At 42.3% G+C, this 18594-nt stretch overlaps 4 protein-coding genes across 5 annotated transcripts in view; 2 read left to right on the top strand and 2 right to left on the bottom strand.

Annotated features, from left to right (window-relative positions):
• Window positions 1-2185, bottom strand: part of cwc27 (CWC27 spliceosome associated cyclophilin) — a 36979-nt gene extending 34794 nt beyond the window's left edge. The window contains exons 1-7 of the mRNA XM_042081581.1: window positions 1957-2185; window positions 1716-1812; window positions 1419-1531; window positions 917-1060; window positions 619-717; window positions 424-527; window positions 1-2 (exon numbers count right to left, since the gene is read on the bottom strand). The exon at window positions 1-2 is cut by the window's left edge and continues 68 nt beyond it. Coding sequence (XP_041937515.1) covers window positions 1-2; window positions 424-527; window positions 619-717; window positions 917-1060; window positions 1419-1531; window positions 1716-1812; window positions 1957-1998 — 601 coding nt within the window. The 5' untranslated portion in view covers window positions 1999-2185. The remainder of the gene's footprint in view (window positions 3-423; window positions 528-618; window positions 718-916; window positions 1061-1418; window positions 1532-1715; window positions 1813-1956) is intronic.
• Window positions 2186-2433: 248 nt separating this feature from the next.
• On the top strand, window positions 2434-4909 carry srek1ip1 (SREK1-interacting protein 1). The gene is made up of 5 exons (XM_042081613.1): window positions 2434-2549; window positions 3203-3247; window positions 3363-3518; window positions 3960-4029; window positions 4397-4909. Exons 1-5 carry the CDS (start codon window positions 2537-2539, stop codon window positions 4578-4580), a joined length of 468 nt encoding a protein of 155 aa, XP_041937547.1. The 5' UTR covers window positions 2434-2536; the 3' UTR covers window positions 4581-4909.
• Window positions 4910-5694: 785 nt separating this feature from the next.
• Window positions 5695-9864, top strand: ppwd1 (peptidylprolyl isomerase domain and WD repeat containing 1). The gene is made up of 11 exons (XM_042081561.1): window positions 5695-5886; window positions 6090-6192; window positions 6380-6483; window positions 6587-6707; window positions 6826-7273; window positions 7622-7812; window positions 8069-8258; window positions 8383-8564; window positions 9059-9140; window positions 9339-9521; window positions 9655-9864. Exons 1-11 carry the CDS (start codon window positions 5763-5765, stop codon window positions 9796-9798), a joined length of 1872 nt encoding a protein of 623 aa, XP_041937495.1. The 5' UTR covers window positions 5695-5762; the 3' UTR covers window positions 9799-9864.
• Window positions 9865-9919: 55 nt separating this feature from the next.
• On the bottom strand, window positions 9920-18278 carry trim23 (tripartite motif containing 23). 2 transcript variants are annotated; one of them, XM_042081566.1, is made up of 11 exons: window positions 18170-18278; window positions 17210-17372; window positions 16911-17032; window positions 16131-16409; window positions 15378-15560; window positions 14923-15171; window positions 14620-14754; window positions 13933-14062; window positions 12870-12980; window positions 12416-12540; window positions 9920-12225 (listed from the first exon to the last, which is right to left on the bottom strand). In XM_042081566.1, the coding sequence occupies exons 1-11, from the start codon at window positions 18269-18271 to the stop codon at window positions 12046-12048; spliced, it is 1779 nt and encodes a 592-aa protein (XP_041937500.1). In that variant the 5' UTR covers window positions 18272-18278; the 3' UTR covers window positions 9920-12045. The 2 variants fall into 2 exon arrangements, with proteins under 2 accessions (XP_041937500.1, XP_041937501.1); XM_042081567.1 differs by having other exon boundaries at window positions 14923-15138.
• Between the last annotated feature and the right edge of the window lie 316 nt (window positions 18279-18594).

The following is an 18594-nucleotide window of genomic DNA, read 5'->3' as shown; positions in this document are numbered from 1 at the left end:
TCCTGGAAGAGGAGACAAATAGAGGGCATTACCGTCTTAATAACACTTTTTTATTGCAGTGTCCATTTCTCACTTTAAAAAATCTAAGGGAGAAGGCCAAACAAATGTATGTGCAATGTTTTGGTCTACCATCAGTGAGCGATCCATTAATGTCTCCGTTATGTTGCCATTCCTACTGGCGGTGCTGGTGCAAACAGAACAAAAAAGCTCTAGGAACTGTGTAGTTCTAGGGGTAGCCTCTCCAGTTAGTAGTTCTAAGAACTGTTTGGTCCAAAAAATGGCTACAGTAAACTAAACCACTAAAGTAAAACACTGCACCTACTAGCTGTAATTTTCCAACTGGTGGGATGACTGTTATCTGCGGCACATTCGCAGTAGGATTTTATAAGATGTGGAGGAAGGGGAAGGACAAAGGGTTCATACTTGGTTGCTTTGGACTGAGATTTCTTTCCTTCTTCTTTGGAGTGGTCCTTCTTATGTTTTTTGCTTTCACGTGGAATGATGTCATCAAAGGGTGAGTGTAGAACCTGTGGGTAATTTGGAGGGGTGCTGCTGAGCATCAACACTTCTATAGTCCATGAAATTAACCCCGCAAAGCCCCACAGGTCTCCATCTTACCTCTGTGGAACGAATCTTATGTGGATTCAACGGTCTCTCATCTGAGTCACATTCCACCTCAGCTAGCCGCAACAGGTTATAGACTGTATCACCAGCAACCTGCATCAAACCAATCACTCATCAATCTTGAGTTTGAGACTATACAGAGTTATGCGATTCTTTATTTTACACACACTAGAATGCTCATGTGTATCAAAATGCATTCTTGGCTTAGGTCTGCAAACAGAAATCAGCAACATTAAGTTTGTGCACTGCAGGGGGAGAATATCTTTCAAGTAAGATCATGAGAGCATATTACCTTTCCAAATATAGTGTGCTTGTTGTTGAGCTCATCAGCTCGAGCCAGAGTGAAAAAGAACTGGCTGCCATTATCATGAGGCCCAGCGTTTGCCATGGCAACCAGCCCTCGCCGGTTGAAGCGCAGTCTGGAATGGAACTCATCCTAGAGAGAACAAACCCAAAACAGTGTCACTAAATCTGCAGCTTAAACACAGTTTGTTTTTCTTTTTGCCTTGTGTATCTCTCTCTCACTCACACACATACACACACACATACACACACATACACATACATACACACACACACACACACACACACACACACACACACACACACTGCTGAGCTAAACTTATGATACTAATAATGCAGGGTTTTTTTTATTTATTTTTAAAAGGCATCCTTTCAAACATATTTGGAATATTTTAATGATGCATAACTGTAACACTGACAATATGACAAATATTTCCTGAAGTTGGAGCAAGATATTGGATGTTACTTGAAGATGAAAGACGAAGATGTACCTTAAAAGGGCGCCCAAATATAGACTCTCCCCCAGACCCTGTGCCTGTGGGATCACCACCCTGGATAATGAACTCTGGTACAACCCGATGAAATATGGTACCATCATAGTAACCTGTGAGGATGAAATCCTTTGAGATGCAGTTGGCAGAATACACTGACACAAAATATGTTTCGGTGATGCTGATGGTGGCATGAACAGCACAATATATCAATGTAGTGTCATTGAAGCTCAAGTGAATAAGACGTAGATTGAATCTATCTCATATGTTTATGTGATAATCGGCAGAATAATTTACCTTCCATACAAAGCTGAACGAAATTCCGACAAGCTTTTGGTGCTTCTTTAGACCATAGCTCCACATCGATGTCTCCAGCTGATGTCTTAATCAAAACCTACAGGAAGTTATTTGTTATGATTGGATCTTGGACAGATATCGAGATTTAATTTTGAAATAACTATTCATAGCTAGTTTCCCCTGTAACCCCCCTAACCTGTTCATTTAAGAAGAGCTTTGAAACATATAGATTGAAGCCTACCTTGCCATTTGTTGGTGGCTCTTGAATGTATATGTTACTCATTTTGCAAGATGTACCACGTACAGTGTATTGGTTGTTAGATTACACAGCATAAGCTTTACTTTCGCGTTAGTGTAACTCAAACTTAGACGCACAGTATTCTGTTGTTTTAAATTATTTTTATTTGCTTACACAAAACAAAATATCCGTAGCGCCATGTTTTATGTCTTCCTCGTTAAAGTCGCTTAAAAATGGCAAAATTCTGCTCTGATTCTCTGCCCCCTGCTGCAGTGGAATATAAACAACAGCAGTCATGGTCTGACTGCATTTCTTGAAATATCCACCAAAATAACAGTTTCTACAGTTTTATATATGCATATATATTTTTAAATACCAATGGGCAAAAATTAACCTACGTGGGTCATGAACTGGGTTTGTACAGCCTGCTATGATCATAGACAGTAAAGGAAGGGCTATGACTCTTTGTTTCACCCCGGACCACAATAGATGATGGACAATTCAAAAGTTCTGAGTTCGTAGCTCAGACGTGAAAACGTCAGCGTCCAGTTTAAAGTGTTACAGTTGTACATAAAGTACAGTTATGGCCCAGCCAGGTAAACTTTTTACATTTTTAAACTTGCATAAAGGGATATTGTATTTTTAAGACCGTTTAAAGTGTTTAAATGGGCTATTTAAGTATAAGGTTGCTAGTTCGGTATGGCTTATCCCTTGTGTTATTAGCGGTTGCCTATAAGCTAGCTGGCTAACATAATTGAGCTCCGATTAGCTTCTGAAATGTTTGCATAGATTGCCTTTACTAGCTGATAGCGATGTGTAACCAGTGTTAGAAAATAATATTGGTATAGATGACGGGAAATTCATGTCATGCATCAGTAATACAGATATATAATGGTTTACTTTAGAGCTTCATGTTAGCTGAGTGACAACATAAGGACCTTGATTGAACGTAAACTTTACTACCACTTGAATAGTATGTCTCAGACCTATGTTTGGTATGTGGCATAGTTATTTTATAAATCAATCTCCCAGTGCAGCACAACGTTTATTGTATGTAGTTACCAGATTATTGTTTGGAGTATTGAAGATATAAAACAGCCTAAGTTGTGTGTGTGTGTGTGTGTGTGTGTGTGTGTGTGTGTGTGTGTGTGTATATATATATATATATATATATATATATATATATATATATATATATATATATATATATATATATTGTTGCATAACTATTGATCTACACCACTGATAGGTGCAAATAAGGACATTAGAGCTGGCTGTAAAAGATGTGGATATCGTAAGTATCCTTTACTTGCTTCTCGTGGTCTTATACAGTGTATGCTTTTTTAAGGGACTTTTTGTTGGGAAAGCTGAGTGTGGGTTCTATTTGATTTTCTTTTGTGTCTTTTCAGCGGGACATCTGACATTTGAGTGCCGCAACTTCCTGCGTGTGGATCCGGGGAAGGATATTGTGTTGGACGTGAGCAGCACCAGCACAGAGGAGAGTGAGGTTGAGGAGCAGACCGCGCAACGCAGGGAGAAGCCCAGCAGACCCTCTCGCTCTCGAGGTCAGTGTCTGCTGTGGTCAGCGAATCAGGTTCCCTCTCCATGCCTGATAGGCTTGTTTTTGGGGAAAGCAAAGTGGACTGTAGGCTCCATGGGAAAAATAGTGAGAAAGTACTGTGAAAGTTACCATATGCAACACTACATAAACCTCTGGGACAGTCAAAAATAGTGAGTAGGGCAAAACAGTCAGCAGGATCCGATGGGAATGGTTTGAACATTCTGGATTTAAAAGTGTGAAAGTCTGTGATTTGTCTCTGTTTGGTTATCATACAGTTTGGTTCTGTAATGTGTTTGGTATTTGTTGTGCTCCAGAGTTTATTTTATAAATCATAGAACTGGTGCAAACACTTTGGCCTTTGCTATGTGTCTGCAAGTATTACTTTACTAATTGTTCATTGTCACTTGCAAAGAGTTTTAATCATTTGGCATGCATGGCTACTCAGGTTCAGATGATGAAAGGAAACGCCATAAAAAGAAGAGCAGAGAGAGGTCCCACAAAAAGGCAAAGAAGAGGTATGATAATCAACTGTAGATGTATTAACAAATACAACACATCACACATACAAACACTGGTTGATATATCCATTAAGAATGTATTTTTATATTGGCACATTTCAAATACCATATTTCAAAAACCATGTTCAGAAATGTTATGTGTACAAAGAACATCAGTATTCAAACATTGAATTTGGAGCAGTTTTAAATGACACAATGATCTTCATGAAATTAACTTTAAGTACCTTCACAACTTCATAGTGATTATTCAGTTTTGGTAGGTAGATCTTTAAGGTATTGCTCAGCTCCATCACATATTGGCTATGGTCAAACACTGCTTTGTATGAATGGAGATGGGATGGTCTTTTTTTGTTTGTGCACCCAGGTCATATTCATCAAGTGAGGAAGATGAGGAAGAGGAGGGGCAAAAGCATAAGCACAAGAAAAGCAAAAGCCACAAGAAGAAAGACAAAAAGAAACACGAGAAGGAGAAGCGACACAAGAAAAAACACAAGTCAAAGGAAGAGTCCTCATCTGATAGTTCTACATCTTCCTCGGGCACTGATTGACAGACTCAGACACTGTATTTGTATGTATGTACATGTGTGTACCAAATACACACACTCCCCGACCCCAACATACAACTCCAACCTTGATTTGTGATTTGGATCCTTTTTTTTTAGACCAGAGATCAAGTCTGTAACACCTCAAAACAGGCAGACAACATCCACAGTGTAAATTCCACTGACTTTTTCCATCATGATTGACAAAGACAAAGGTGACAAGATTTGTTGTAAACCCCCACTCTCATATTCTTTTTTTCTGTGAAAACTTGTGTGGGTGTGTATTTCCATGTTTTGTATCAAGAGGTAAATAAAAATTTGCTCGTACCATTCCAGTAATTTCCATGCGTACATACATCCTTACAACTGATTCAGAATGCTGCAGCACACCTAGTCTTCAATCAGCCAAAGAGGACAAATGTAACTCCTCTCCTAGTTACTCTTCATTGGCTCCCTATAGTGGCCAGAATAACATTTAAATCTCTCACCTTGGCCTATAGGACACTTACTGGATCTGCTCCTTGCTATTTCAATTCTATGATCCAGCTCTACATCCCCAATTGCCCACTGCAGTCTTCTGCGTCTTTTGTGTCGACCAGCCATAAACTCTAGGTAAAATTCAAGACACTTTTCCTTAATGGTTCCTCATAGGTGGAATGAGCTGCCCAGTGCTCCCCGTTCCTGTGATAGTTTTGGGTCTTTCAAGAGGTGTCTAAAGACATCTGTTCAGCATACACTTCATAAATCAAGTGGTTCTTATGAAAACGGTTTGTATATTATGGTAATTGTTTATTTTCATTAGGCTATTGATCATTTATATTGCATTGACATTATTGTTTATTATTGCTATTTTTGTTAATGTAGTCTTACCAACAATTTAAAATTGTTCACTGTTAAATTTTATTTATTGTATTGTTTTTATTGTAAGTCGCTTTGGACAAAAGCATCTGTTAAATCATAAAACCATAACCATACTCGTTGCACATGACATCAAGTTTGATGATTGCTCTATCTTGCTTAAATACTGTGGTATACATTTTGTTGCATAAAATAAAACAACTGGATGAGTTACTCATCTCGGGGTGTGAGGGTTACTCCCTGGCAATAGGTGGCGCACATGATCACCAATGTGTTGTATACGCCGCCAACAACATTAGGAACAAGGGAGAGTCGGGAGAGTAGTAAATAATGGCCTCCGATACAGAATGTGCCGCATCAGAAAATAAACGAAAATTAGAAGAAGATGAAGCTGGGGAGGATGAGTGGATTGGACCTATGCCTTCTGAGGCAGCAAAAACAAAGAAAAGAAAAGGTACTCTACTGCACTTCCGAAGAGGATGCGGAGTAACGTTAGCCTAACTTAATGTTAGCCATGTGCTAAGCAACGTTAGCTGGTTTCCACACAAGTTTCAAACTTGGTATCAACTTGCCTCATCCTTGCTTTATGTGACATAGCTTGATCAGAACTGCTAAATTAGTGGTCATTGTTTTAATGTGAATTGAACTCTGTTCTAGTTTTGGAGTATGAGCGCGTTTACCTGGACAATCTGCCGTCAGCCAGCATGTATGAACGGAGCTACATGCACAGAGATGTGATTACATACATTGTCTGCACAAAGTAGGTGTATGTGCTTACATTACACATGATGCATACTGCATACGATAAAAGTCCTATTTAAGTATCTACTAGGCTAAGTTAGTAAGTCTATAATGATGGTTCGTAGTTAGGGTTAGTTGTATGTGCAGCATACAACCCTTGTTGATCTTGTTGGCTTTCTAGTAACATTTGGCGATATCTCTTGCAGAACTGATTTCATTATAACAGCCAGTCAGGATGGACACGTGAAGTTCTGGAAGAAGAAGGAGGATGAGGGGATTGAGTTTGTCAAACACTTCCGCAGTCACCTTGGTATGCCTAACCATAAAATAGGCTGTGTGTTACTGTACTGTAAGTTACTGTATTTGTCACTACAGAATCAGTCTTGACCCTGTGTTGCCGTTTCATCTTTTAGGGGTGGTGGAGTGTATATCGGTCAGTGCAGAAGGTGCTCTGCTCTGTTCGGTTGGAGATGACCAGGCCATGAAGGTCTTTGATGTTGTCAACTTTGACATGATCAATATGCTGAAACTAGAGTATGTTTCACTCATTTGTTTTAATTAAGATTATGTGTTGTTATGCATGTGAAGTGGGTATGTGCCGCCATGGTCAACCTAATCTCATTCTTCATGCTGTCTCTTCAATCCTCACTAGTTTTCATCCTGGCCAGTGTGAGTGGATCTACAACCCTGGGGACGCCATATCCACCGTGGCCTGCTCTGAGAAATCCACTGGAAAAATATTCGTTTACGACGGCCGTGGCGGCAACCAGCCGCTTCACACATTCGAAAAGATGCACTCTGCCCCCCTCTCTCAGATTCGGCTGAACGCCAAGTTCCATGTCATTGTGTCTGCGGACAAGACTGGCATGGTGGAGTACTGGACTGGGCTGCCCAGAGAGTTCAAGTTCCCCAGACATGTTCAGTGGGAGTACAAGACAGACACTGACCTGTATGAGTTTGCAAAGCACAAAACCTACCCCACCAGCTTGACCTTTTCCACGGACGGCAAGAAAATGGCCACCATTGCCACAGACAGGAAGGTCAGGATCTTTCGCTTCCTGACTGGGAAGCTGATGAGGGTGTTTGACGAATCATTAACAGTAAGTCCAGCCTGCTGGATATTATATTCTCTCATTTACGTAAGAAGTTGCCAGCACTTTTGTGAGTGGGCAAACGAAAGAGATTGAGTGAGAGGGTGGTGAGATGGTAAGAAATGTATGTGGGTTTTAGGTTCTGCCCCAGTGAATTATACATTGGAGCACAGAGACTGTGATTCCTGCTCAGCACAAGCAAAAGTGTAAAAAGATTTTTTACCTTCACTGGAAGTAGGCCTTGGCTAGCTTTAGGTATATCACCATGGATGTGACTGATGTCACATAATATCTCTGCCTAGGCCTTTTGTATCATGTATAAAACTGTGCCTGATGGCGTCCTTTACTTTTCTGCAGATGTTTACAGAACTGCAGCAGATGCGGCAGCAGCTCCCTGATATGGAGTTTGGGCGACGAATGGCTGTGGAGCGGGAGCTGGGGAAGGTTGATGGCATCCGCCTAACCAACATCATCTTTGATGAGACGGGACACTTTGTGCTCTACGGTACAATGCTGGGCATCAAGGTCATCAATGTGGAAACCAACAGGTGAGGCACAAGGATTAGAAATGTCTGATCCATTTTATGTCTCCATTATCCATATTATGTCTCAGAATATACAGGAGAGATATACTTTGTAAAGCTACATTGAGGAAATTTGATTTAGTACAATGGTTAAGTACTAATATTGTGTTAAAAGTTTGCGTTAAAAATACATCCATTCCATCAGCATCCCAAGCAGAGATGAGCATCTCGGCAATAGCCGTGAGCATATTCTGACCCTGTTTCCTTGCATCTTTCATAGATGTGTTCGTATCCTGGGCAAGCTAGAGAACATCCGCGTGGTGCAGCTTAGCCTCTTTCAGGGGGTCTCCAAGGCTGCCAGAGCTGCCCCCACTGTTGAGATGAAGGCCTCTGATAACCCCGCACTCCAAAGCGATGAGCCTGACCCTACCATCTTCTGCACTGCCTTCAAGAAGAACCGCTTTTATTTGGTGAGCGAGACAAAGCCATCTGGTTCTCTGTGCAGTGCATTGTAGTCATGACCTGATTGTCTCGGTGAGGCTTTGATGTCAGTCTGACAGTCTTTTGAACATTCTCGTTTTGGTTCCACCACAGTTCACAAAGCGGGAGCCGGAGGACACCAAGAGCGCCGACTCTGATCGAGACATCTTTAACGAGAAGCCCTCTAAGGAGGAGGTGATGGCCGCTACCCAGGCCGAAGGACCAAAGAGGGTGTCGGACAGCGCAATCATCCACACCACCATGGGAGACGTCCACATCAAACTCTTCCCTGTGGAGTAAGCCCTTATACCAGACACTACACAGTTCGCTTGGTGCAGCCTTCATAGTTAAACTCCTTCCTTCCCTCCCTCCCTCCACTCGGCAGCTTTTTGGGCACTTATCGGGCATCTGTTTCAGCAGACATGCATGTGCGAAAAGCTTCACGACTCCAACCTTGCTCCAGCGGCGAGATCACAACACATGATTGCCACGATATATTCACAACATACCACATGATTGGCACAATGAATTCACATGTCGACTTTATTGCCGCAGAAGGGGCAACTGCCATATTGGCATTACAAACTAACCCCATGCATTTCTTTGGAGGATTTTTTGAGTGCGGTGTCTCCTCATTTGAAAGTCTCTGGTTAAACTTTACTTTAGTTAACACATTTGTTTCCTGCTTTGAAGGAATTGTCACCTGTAGTATTTACCTTTAGATTGTAGAGTGTGTGTGTGTGTGTGTGTGTGACTGTTTCCAAGTGTTACATTTAGTTTTTTTCCTCAGGTGCCCCAAAACGGTGGAGAATTTCTGTGTGCACAGCAGGAATGGCTACTTCAATGGACACATATTCCACAGAGTCATTAAAGTAAGTGTAGGCATCACTGCACTATCAGAGAGTGAAATGTGTTTTCATATACAACACGTCAGAGGCATCGCATTCTGAAGTTCCTTGAACTCTGACGGTGGCTCATGGTGACCGCTTGTACTATTTTGCCCTCACCCCAGCACAAAACAGTAGTCGCTTTGTATCTGAAAGTGCCATCTGGCTGTCTTTGTTTTCCAGGGGTTTATGATCCAGACGGGTGATCCGACGGGCACAGGCATGGGTGGTGAGAGCATCTGGGGTGGTGAGTTTGAGGACGAGTTCCATGCCACGCTACGCCACGACCGGCCGTACACGCTGAGTATGGCCAACGCAGGTCCCGGCACCAATGGATCCCAGTTCTTCGTCACTGTTGTTCCCACGGTAACACCTCTTCCTGACTCTGCATTCTAGCATGCATTTTTGATTAGGTTCAACTGACCGGACGTATTTGTCATCTATATTAGTGTTATATTGTACACCCTATTTCATTTGGTCATTGTGTGTTTGTTTTTAGCCATGGCTGGACAACAAGCACACGGTCTTTGGGAGGTGTACGAAAGGGATGGAGGTGGTTCAGAGGATCTCCAATGTAAAGGTCAACCCCAAAACAGACAAACCGTATGAGGACATCAGCATCATTAACATCACCATCAAGTAAACTCTTAACAAGGGAATCATCGGAGGCTTTTTTTAAAATGTACAATAAAAAGTATTGTGTATGTAAGTGGGTGTAACGTGTATTACTGCATGGGTGTAGAAAATTAAATGGGCCACACAACCATGAGCTAGTTTTTTTAATAGCATTACACAACTTATGAAGTCATACAAAAGCCATCAAAGTTCACAAGTTACAAATGTGTTGATGTGTGCTGTGCTTCACAAGTTCCCAGAACTCGTGTGAGGAAAGAAATCAGATTGGCCAAACTGTATGGGGCTGGGGGCTGAGATTTTAGAGTCTATTTTCACACATGCTCATGACCTACACATCGCACAGCCAAGAGAGAATGAGAGGATAAGTCTCCCCACAGCGGAGTGGGGTATGCGTCACAGGCATTGCTATGTTTTCAGGACACACTAACAAAATCAGCGCAGAGGAGATTAAGGGCGAGATTCCCAAATATGGATTAAGCCTAGTATTTGACTGAGGAAAAAAAAATGGGAAACTGGCCATATCTGCTCAGATTTGTATCCTCTCCATATGACTAGATTAAGGAGAACCTACAGGTGAATTGACCCAACATCTGCAGTTACTTCCTCCCACAGCTGCATACATCACACCCATATGTACCACAACAACTTAGTACATACAGAACAACATAAATAGCATTTTCAGTAACCTGCATCTTTGTAACAAACCCATTAATTCAACTAACACATTGCAAGGGAATAGTAACCTGCACCCGCTAAAGGTGTTCAACTTAAAAATTCAATAATATTAATAAAAATATTACAAAGACCTTAAATATGGAGGGTGTTACATGTAGCTCTTTGTTCATTGCTCAGACAGAGGTTATGCTGCTGATTTGGCAATGAGGAGCAGACAGGTGCTTCTCCAGCTTGTCTCAAGCTGGACGTTTGAGGCACGGAGAAGTCAACGATTATCTGAAGACAACCACTTTGAATAACAGGCCTTAGGAATTCACATTAATTCATTAATAGGTCATTAATCCAAGACATAAGTAACACTTTCATAATCAATCAATCTTAAGAGTCAATCATAGTAGAATGAGAAACATTTGCCTAGTCTGATTTTCACAGACTGCGTATTCATTTAATGTGGTCGGACCTGTCCGCCCACTGAAATTGCTTTGAGATCTACTGATCTGACACATCAGACCCTCGTCTTAAGCACAGCCATAACACTACACAGATGCCAACAGCTCAGCGGCTAAGCTATGATAAAGGTACAACAAAGTGCTGGATTCTGGTCAACACTGAATTACAGAGCTGAACTACGAGGTTTTATACTTAGTAGAGACAACTGGTTATGCTGTAATACACAGAACCGACACAAAAATGTCTGTTTATGACCGTATTGATAGCTGGATGAGCAATAAGTGTATTTATGCCATATCTTGAAGGGCTGGGAGAGTAACCAACTAATGTAAGACTAGCAGTAGCAGCGTATAGCCAAAGTTACTACTATACACAGAGGAATAGCAACAATAAAACAGCCCAGCAGTTAAACCTCATGACGTTCACATTTTAAAAAGGACACGAGGGACGTGAATAATTACTCTTCTCCATGTAGACGGGTCGAAGGCGGAGCTAACAGGGCAGCTTCATGTGCACACATCCAGCAACATCATAATGAGGAGTAAGCACTAGCCAAGCACAAAGTTCAATAGATCCAGTGGAGGGCGACATGTTGTGGGCACTGGAGATTTGGCTGAGAAGAACCACGATGGCAGGCCAGTTTGGTTCCTTCCTCTGTCCTCAGCCTCCCGACCAGGCCTGGGTTGGGTCAGTAGAGTTGGGGCTGTATATAACGACATCCAAATCTACTCGGAGAGCTCTACTGAATAAGATGATGAGGAAGCTTCAAAAGACCGGGAGCATCGTAACTGCCATCATTCAACATTTACAGTTTCTCAGGCAGATCACCGGAATTGCATTGGATTGGAGAAACACTCTCAGGTGTTTGGAGAGGATGGATTTGGTGTGATTTTTTTTTTCTTACTTTTTTTCTTGGAATGGTGAGTAATATTAAGTGACTAACAGTGGAGGATGAGGATGAGTGAGGAGGGTTGACGGTCTTGTGATGCTTACAGGAAGTGAAGGCGTCTACTGGGATTGTGTGAATGCTGGATGATTTCTCATGGCTATTGGATGGTTGTGGATATCACTACAAGTAAAGGGGGGGGGGGGGGGGGGTAGTCTGAAGTCAGGTCAAAAGGGTCTGTCCTCAGGCGACGTCCAGCACACCGGCTGCCACCAGCTGCCTGGAGAGCCAGTCGAGACCCTCGTGGAGGCCGAGGCCGCTGCGCGCGTCGCAGCCCTGGATGTGCCAGCTGCGGCCGCAGCACAGTTTGTGTAAACTCAGCAGCTCAGTCATCTCCTCCACAGACACGGCGCCTGCCACATCCTGCACAACAACAAACAAAGTGGAATATTATACTTCAATTTCATTTTCCCACTGTCAGATATGTACATTCAAGACGACAAATGCTTGGGCAGACTGAAATGATAGTAGTAGTCATTAGAGAGCATAAAACCTTGAACCAATAAACCTACAGGCTGATCTATTCCTTTGAAACAATTTGTCGTCCTCTCACCTGTTTGTTGGCAAAGATGAGCAGTAGTGCATCTCGCAGTTCCTTCTCTGTAAGCAGCTTGGCCAGCTCACTATGGGACTCCATCAGCCTATCTCTGTGACAGCTGTCGATAACAAACACCACCGCTACACACACACACACACACACACACACGCACACGCACGATAAGTGATCTATTAACCTGCTGTTTCCTGTTTAACAGCTATGCCTACAACAAATCCTTACAGTGATGTAGATAAAGCCATCTTTTTTTATTTATTTGACTTCTCTTTTGCTTATTTCATTGTGCTTTCCCTTGAAGTAGATGCTTCAGAAACCAGCATGGCTCTGTGTGTTCCACTATTTTGAGATCCCTATTCAACTATTTACAGAACATAAGACAGCCACACCTATGAACAATGAAAAACAATGACAGGAAGATTAAAGAGAGAGAGAGGGAGGGGAAGGGGCATACCTTGGGTGTTCAGATAGTAGTGCTTCCACAGGGGGCGAAGTTTGTGCTTCCCCCCTACATCCCAAATGGTGAACTTGAGGTTTTTGTACTCCACTGTTTCCACGTTAAAACCTGTATGAAGGGGAGACCAGAGCAGATGGTATCATGAAAAGAGTAAGCTGTCGGTCAGAGAGAGAGAGTCCAGAGACATGGTGGGACCTAACTCCAGGACTAGAAGATGTTTTGGGTTGCAGAGAATTCACTAAAAAAAATCAGATGGTTAGTCTCTGAACAACAGTAAGATTTTAATGCAGCCCTATGCATTACTTTAATTGTGTAATTCTGGAGTCTCCTACATATCGGAAGCAGGCATTGGGATTCCTCAAGTTATTCATCCATTATGTGAAGGCTTTAATAGTGGTTGCATCATGATCAGCATGTTTGCCATATTGGCATACACCTGCAGTACATGACATTTGTGTGTGCCCGTAAGGGCCTGCAAATAAGAGTATGGTGAAATGGGAAGGAAAACAAAACATTTATGTGTTGAAATCGGTACATAGATTTAGCAACTGCCATTACGTCTCATTTCCTAACAGCCAAAAGGCAAAACATCAGGCTGCTTTAAGACAAATCACACACAGTGTTTCTCTGTTAAATGCAGCTAACACATAATGTAAAACAATATAATTGTTGTATTGCTAGGAGCCTTTCTGCACCTTTACTGGTTCAGTCCTTGACTGTGGCGTGAGAGATACTGCAACAGCTATTGATTATGTAACACTAGTATGTTTTTATGTGCAACTACTTTTGGTATCATTCTGAAATTATTTTGATGCTAAACGGTCATGTAAAAGACAGACACACTATGTATTTTTTACACCCATAAAAAATGTAAGAATAGCCACATCACAGCAGGTCACCTACCGGTATTTGCATATTTGCAAGATTTTATCAGTGGCATCTGAGTGGTTGTTGGTGGTGACTTTGCATACTTGCTCATTATAGACCTAAACTCTAATGTTGATTCAAATGTGATAATACATTCAATATTAACAGGTCACTAGCAGGCCATTTTGTTTACCTATGGTGGGAATGGGTTGCATGAACTCATCGTGCTTCAACTTGAAGAGAATGGTGGTCTTCCCAGCACCATCCAGGCCCAGAGTGACCACACGGATCTCCATCTTTGGCCCAATGTGCACACGGTTGTCCTAGAAGGGTGAAAGTATTTTTATGAGGATGATTACTGGCAAGCATGCAGCCTAACCTTGATCTCCTTAATGGGGCTATATTTTTGCCATACAATCAATACAAACGGTCTTGTTACTCCTTGCAAGTTATCATCATTATTTGGCCAACGATGTATTGCAGCATTCATTGTCAGTGCTTCAGAAAGCAATCATACAGGCTCTGAATATAGGGGCCTTAATTTAAACGACAAGCAAAAAGCAAAGTCACTCAATGAGCGGAGTCCCGTGCATGAACTAAAGCGGTCATGTGGTGTTTAGCAGCACTGAGCTGATCCACTGATGCTAAGGATCTTGCTCATTACCGGTATATTAAATCAACAAATTGCTTTAGTAGCAAATTTTGCCTCATCATCAAATTAGCTTTAGTTAAGACTTTAGACTTAGCTGCCTTAAATTTAAGGTAAGATTATAAAATTCCACCAAAACTTCTTATTTCCATGTCTTGACATTATATGTCTGTTTGGAATTATGAGGGCATTCTCCAACTGTGATATTCTCTGAGCAGGGTGCTGATGTACCTTAGTAAAGGTAACAGGAATGCCTGCGTCTAGCTGGATATGGTCGGCCAACTCGGTGAACTGCTGCTGCTGTTTCTGTAAGGTCTCCAGTAGCCGATTTATTTCCTGCTTTGCCAACACCACCCTGCAATCATCCTAAAGGGGGACATTGCGTGATTACAGACACATACATACTGTGTATACATACACCAGGAGAACACTTACCTTTTATATACACTATATCCCAATGAAAACATGCTAGAAACCATAATATCTTTACCTATTTTTTAAGTGTTAAATGAGACTTGAGAACTGGCACTATACCTGCTGCAGGGTTTTCTCACAGTGCAGGCATGCTGTGGACACCTGAGACAGGAGGATGGTCATGTCCTCCTGCTGCTGCCGGAGCCAGATGAGGCGCTCACGCACGTGAGCGTCCACCACACTCAGAGCCATCTCCTCCTGCCGACACAGGGTCTCGTGCAGCTCGGCGAAGTATGCCCGCACACACGAGCGAGCACTCTCTGCCGTGCCAGGAACCTGACAGGAAACCACATGCAAGTGATTGTATGACTGCAAAATACAAAAACTCTAATTAGCGTCTCACTGTAAGGCTGAACAAAGCTACATGTGTGTGTATATATTATATGTATATAAATAATTGCAGTTTATTTACATTTCAGTTTTGACAGCACTAGTATAAATGCGTCAGCTCTCACAGATTAAGAGTTTGTGTTTGAGAGTTTATTTGCTTGTTTATTTATTTGAACACTTCTTACATGTTCTGTGTGAGACATGCCAATGCTGTCCTCCACCACCTGCTCACCCCCCTCTATCTGCTGGACAATGCCGGCCAGCTTGCGGGAGTACTCGGACACCTCCTCCGTGAAGGTGCGGATGCAGTGTGCCATGTCCAGGATGGAAGCACGGATCTGGTTAGCCTCAGCCTCCAACACTGCATGCTATCCAGGAAAAAACCCACTCAGGATTAAAGAAGAGTTTACATGCCCAACAGACAGCTCCTTTTGTCTCACTAAAACTCTGCAACCATACTTTTTTCACTCTTTGCAGTCTCAGTCTCAATTTCAAATGCGTCCAACACTTCACGCTTCTGTCATGTGATGTGGGGCTATTTTAATTCCAAAGGCCAAAGGAACTTTATCAGGATGCACAGTATCCTGGATCCATAAAATAACTGGCCTTTAAATATAAAAATCAGCCTGCCTCTATGGAAATTTAACATTGGGGTATGTATACTTGTGGCCCTTGCATTTTAAGGAAGAACATTTATTTATTTACAATATAAATATAATTAAGGCATTAAGATTAATTTACAAAAGATGAATTTTTTTATTCCTCTTTATAGTCAACTTTAGCATGGGTATGTAAACTTATGAGCACAACTGTAACCTTGTGGATGCATGTGTTTTCCCCTTCACAGATCATGTGACTTCTGCTATCCAGACCCCTCATGATAACTATTATACTCCCTACTGTGACAGAGCTGCCCACACCCTTGATCTGATCTGTACCTTATGTCCCTGGTGCTTGCCGTACTCCTTGCAGACACAGCACATGAGGGGTCCCGGCAGGCAGCCGTCCTCCAGGCAGACGAACTCGATGGCGTGCACCTGGTGCTGCGGGCAGAGCGTGCGTTCGTGGGGCTTGTCCTCCAGCGGCACGCGCCGGTGTTTGGCCAGCGTGCGCGTGGAGTGTGTGAGCAGAGAGCACTCGGCGCACAGGTGCGTGGCACACACTGTGCAGTACATGGACGCTGTGTGGCTCTCGTCCTCGTCGCAGCGGATGATGCGCTAAAACAGACGCAGGGCGGAGGTTAGGCATTTAGAGGGCATGCCTTTCATCTCATCTCAGGTCATCATGTTTGTGTGATATGTATATTCATATTATTAATGGCTGCTGTAACACAACAATTTCCTTTTGGGAATGAACACAATAATATATCTATCTATCAATCAATCAATCAATCAATTACATCCATATAATTTTGTAACTGTTCTTACATACACTCTACACTCGATGAGTAGTAGGAACAAACACTGATACCACTGAAGCAGATCTACAAGTAAAGTTTGGCAACAAACGTGCTGCATCATAGAATGGTTGACACACGATCACTACAAACTGCAATAGCAGTTTGGAAATATTTGAGATGTACCGGTATGATAGCACTGCATGGCATTGCTGTATGACAACAATAGGCATGTCTTGGAAGAACTAGAAGTACATAGAACAAATGAGGAAATCCAAATCCTAAAACTGTCTGATCCACATGGCAGTGTCTTGCTACCTACCTCACCCATCTCCTTGAGCGCATCCTCAGTAATACCGGACTGGTTTGAGGCTCCATTTTGCAACCTCTCCAAAAGCTCCAACAAAGCAAAATTCTTCTTCAGACCCCAAACACCTGAATCTCCTGATGAGCAGCAAATAAAATAACAAATTCAGTTTACTACAAAAACAATAACCCACATGTGTCAAACACATCGTTAGTTAATATGACACATATCAGTTAATTTCAGTGTAGTTTGTCTGACCTTCTATGAACACATCTTTATTCATAGCGTTCTTATTGTAAGGACAGGCGACTCACCCAGCTCTGTGACCTGTCTGTCGAAGGGGCAGCGCACGGCCCTGCCATGCAACGGTAGCCGCGTCAGGCAATCATGACAGACAGTGTGACCACAAAGCAGCAGTCGCGGAACCTTCTCCCCCTGGAGCGAAAAAACGTCTTCACAGACTCCACACTCTAGAACCTGCAGGCAAGCATTAATGACTTAATACTTTCTCACACAATCAAAATAACACTTTGCACATTTGACAATCAAATTTAGAATTCAGAGCTGCTTAACGCTTTGCTGATTCCCATGTTGTTGAGCAGCATAGCATTCATTTAAACCTTCTGCATAACATAAATAGCTGAGCTGTTTCACTCGGTGCTAGGAACTTAAATCCCATGCTCTCTTAAAAGTAAATAGCATGGTAGGCGATTAGACTAGCTAATGATAAGCTCAACGTCTGTGGTGCAGAGATGTGAGATTTATGAACGAGTTCCAGCTAAAATATCTAAAATATGATTCACGTAATATTACTGCTCCATAAGCATTTTCAATGTGACATCGTCCCTTGTCATCTACAGGTTGTTTGTCTCTTTTGAGCTAGCTATCTAATTTAGTCCATCAGACATAATAAGAGCGCACAAGCTGGCATGAGCTCTCTGGCTGGCTGTGTTCTAGCCAGCAAAGGCATTTGCCTATATGCCAAAAATGATCGCAACAACAAGGCTCTCGAAAATATTTCAACGTTTGGTGTATGCGCGTTATTGCAAGACACTGTTATGCCCCATAAACATAATAACTCTCACTATTAGTACTGTCTTTTGTTTGCTTATTTTCTAGCTGGCTAGCTACGTCTGCGTGCGTCCATCCGTATTGTGGAGTTGCTGCGCTGCGCCTCAGCCACGGAGGCACATCCTGACGTTGACTAAGACGATGGTGAGAGTAATATAAATATCATAGCACATTTCTCTCTACTCCCAAACACAATGGTATACCTTTACTGTGTTCCCCGCGGTGCCCCTACTATATCGGGGACCCGATTCCATTGCTGCGGCGGCCCCTGGCTTGTTTATACCCGCAGCAGCAGCAGCGGCCATCCTTGGACTCAACCATCTACGAAATCTCACTCGTAAAAATGTCCAAGTACATGTAGCCAAAGAGGCAACAGTGGGCTATAATATATATTGTATACAGAGGATGTATATTTTTAAATACATTTCTCTGCATGCATATAATTATTAAATTGTTACATTTGAAGTTACACACATATTTAAATTATTTTCGGAGTGCACGAAAAAAGTAAAATGATAGCATAACTTTAGGCTACCCACAACAAAAAAATGGAACGTTCTGTCAGCTGTTTCCGTCAGTTTATGACCGAATAGCGCAGTTACCTGCCACAAAAAAATGTCATTCAGTT

Source organism: Alosa sapidissima, chromosome 23, assembly GCF_018492685.1.
Source record: "Alosa sapidissima isolate fAloSap1 chromosome 23, fAloSap1.pri, whole genome shotgun sequence".
NCBI classification, from domain to species: domain Eukaryota; kingdom Metazoa; phylum Chordata; class Actinopteri; order Clupeiformes; family Clupeidae; genus Alosa; species Alosa sapidissima.
This window is presented reverse-complemented; position numbering and strand designations above follow the sequence as displayed.

What these genes read in the sequence shown, in the direction of transcription:
- srek1ip1 (XM_042081613.1), top strand. An exon ending in CAGACCCTCTCGCTCTCGAG is followed by an intron (nt 3,519 to 3,959) that starts GTCAGTGTCTGC and finishes ATGGCTACTCAG; the next exon opens with GTTCAGATGATGAAAGGAAA. An exon ending in CACAAAAAGGCAAAGAAGAG is followed by an intron (nt 4,030 to 4,396) that starts GTATGATAATCA and finishes TTGTGCACCCAG; the next exon opens with GTCATATTCATCAAGTGAGG.
- ppwd1 (XM_042081561.1), top strand. Translation starts at nt 5,763, where the DNA reads ATGGCCTCCGATACAGAATGTGCCGCATCAGAAAATAAACGAAAATTA. An exon ending in ACACTTCCGCAGTCACCTTG is followed by an intron (nt 6,484 to 6,586) that starts GTATGCCTAACC and finishes TTCATCTTTTAG; the next exon opens with GGGTGGTGGAGTGTATATCG. An exon ending in TATTCCACAGAGTCATTAAA is followed by an intron (nt 9,141 to 9,338) that starts GTAAGTGTAGGC and finishes TTTGTTTTCCAG; the next exon opens with GGGTTTATGATCCAGACGGG.
- trim23 (XM_042081566.1), bottom strand. Translation starts at nt 18,271, where the DNA reads ATGGCCGCTGCTGCTGCTGCGGGTATAAACAAGCCAGGGGCCGCCGCA. An exon ending in CAGACAGGTCACAGAGCTGG is followed by an intron (nt 17,033 to 17,209) that starts GTGAGTCGCCTG and finishes GCTGCTCATCAG; the next exon opens with GAGATTCAGGTGTTTGGGGT. An exon ending in GTGAGAAAACCCTGCAGCAG is followed by an intron (nt 14,755 to 14,922) that starts GTATAGTGCCAG and finishes GTCCCCCTTTAG; the next exon opens with GATGATTGCAGGGTGGTGTT.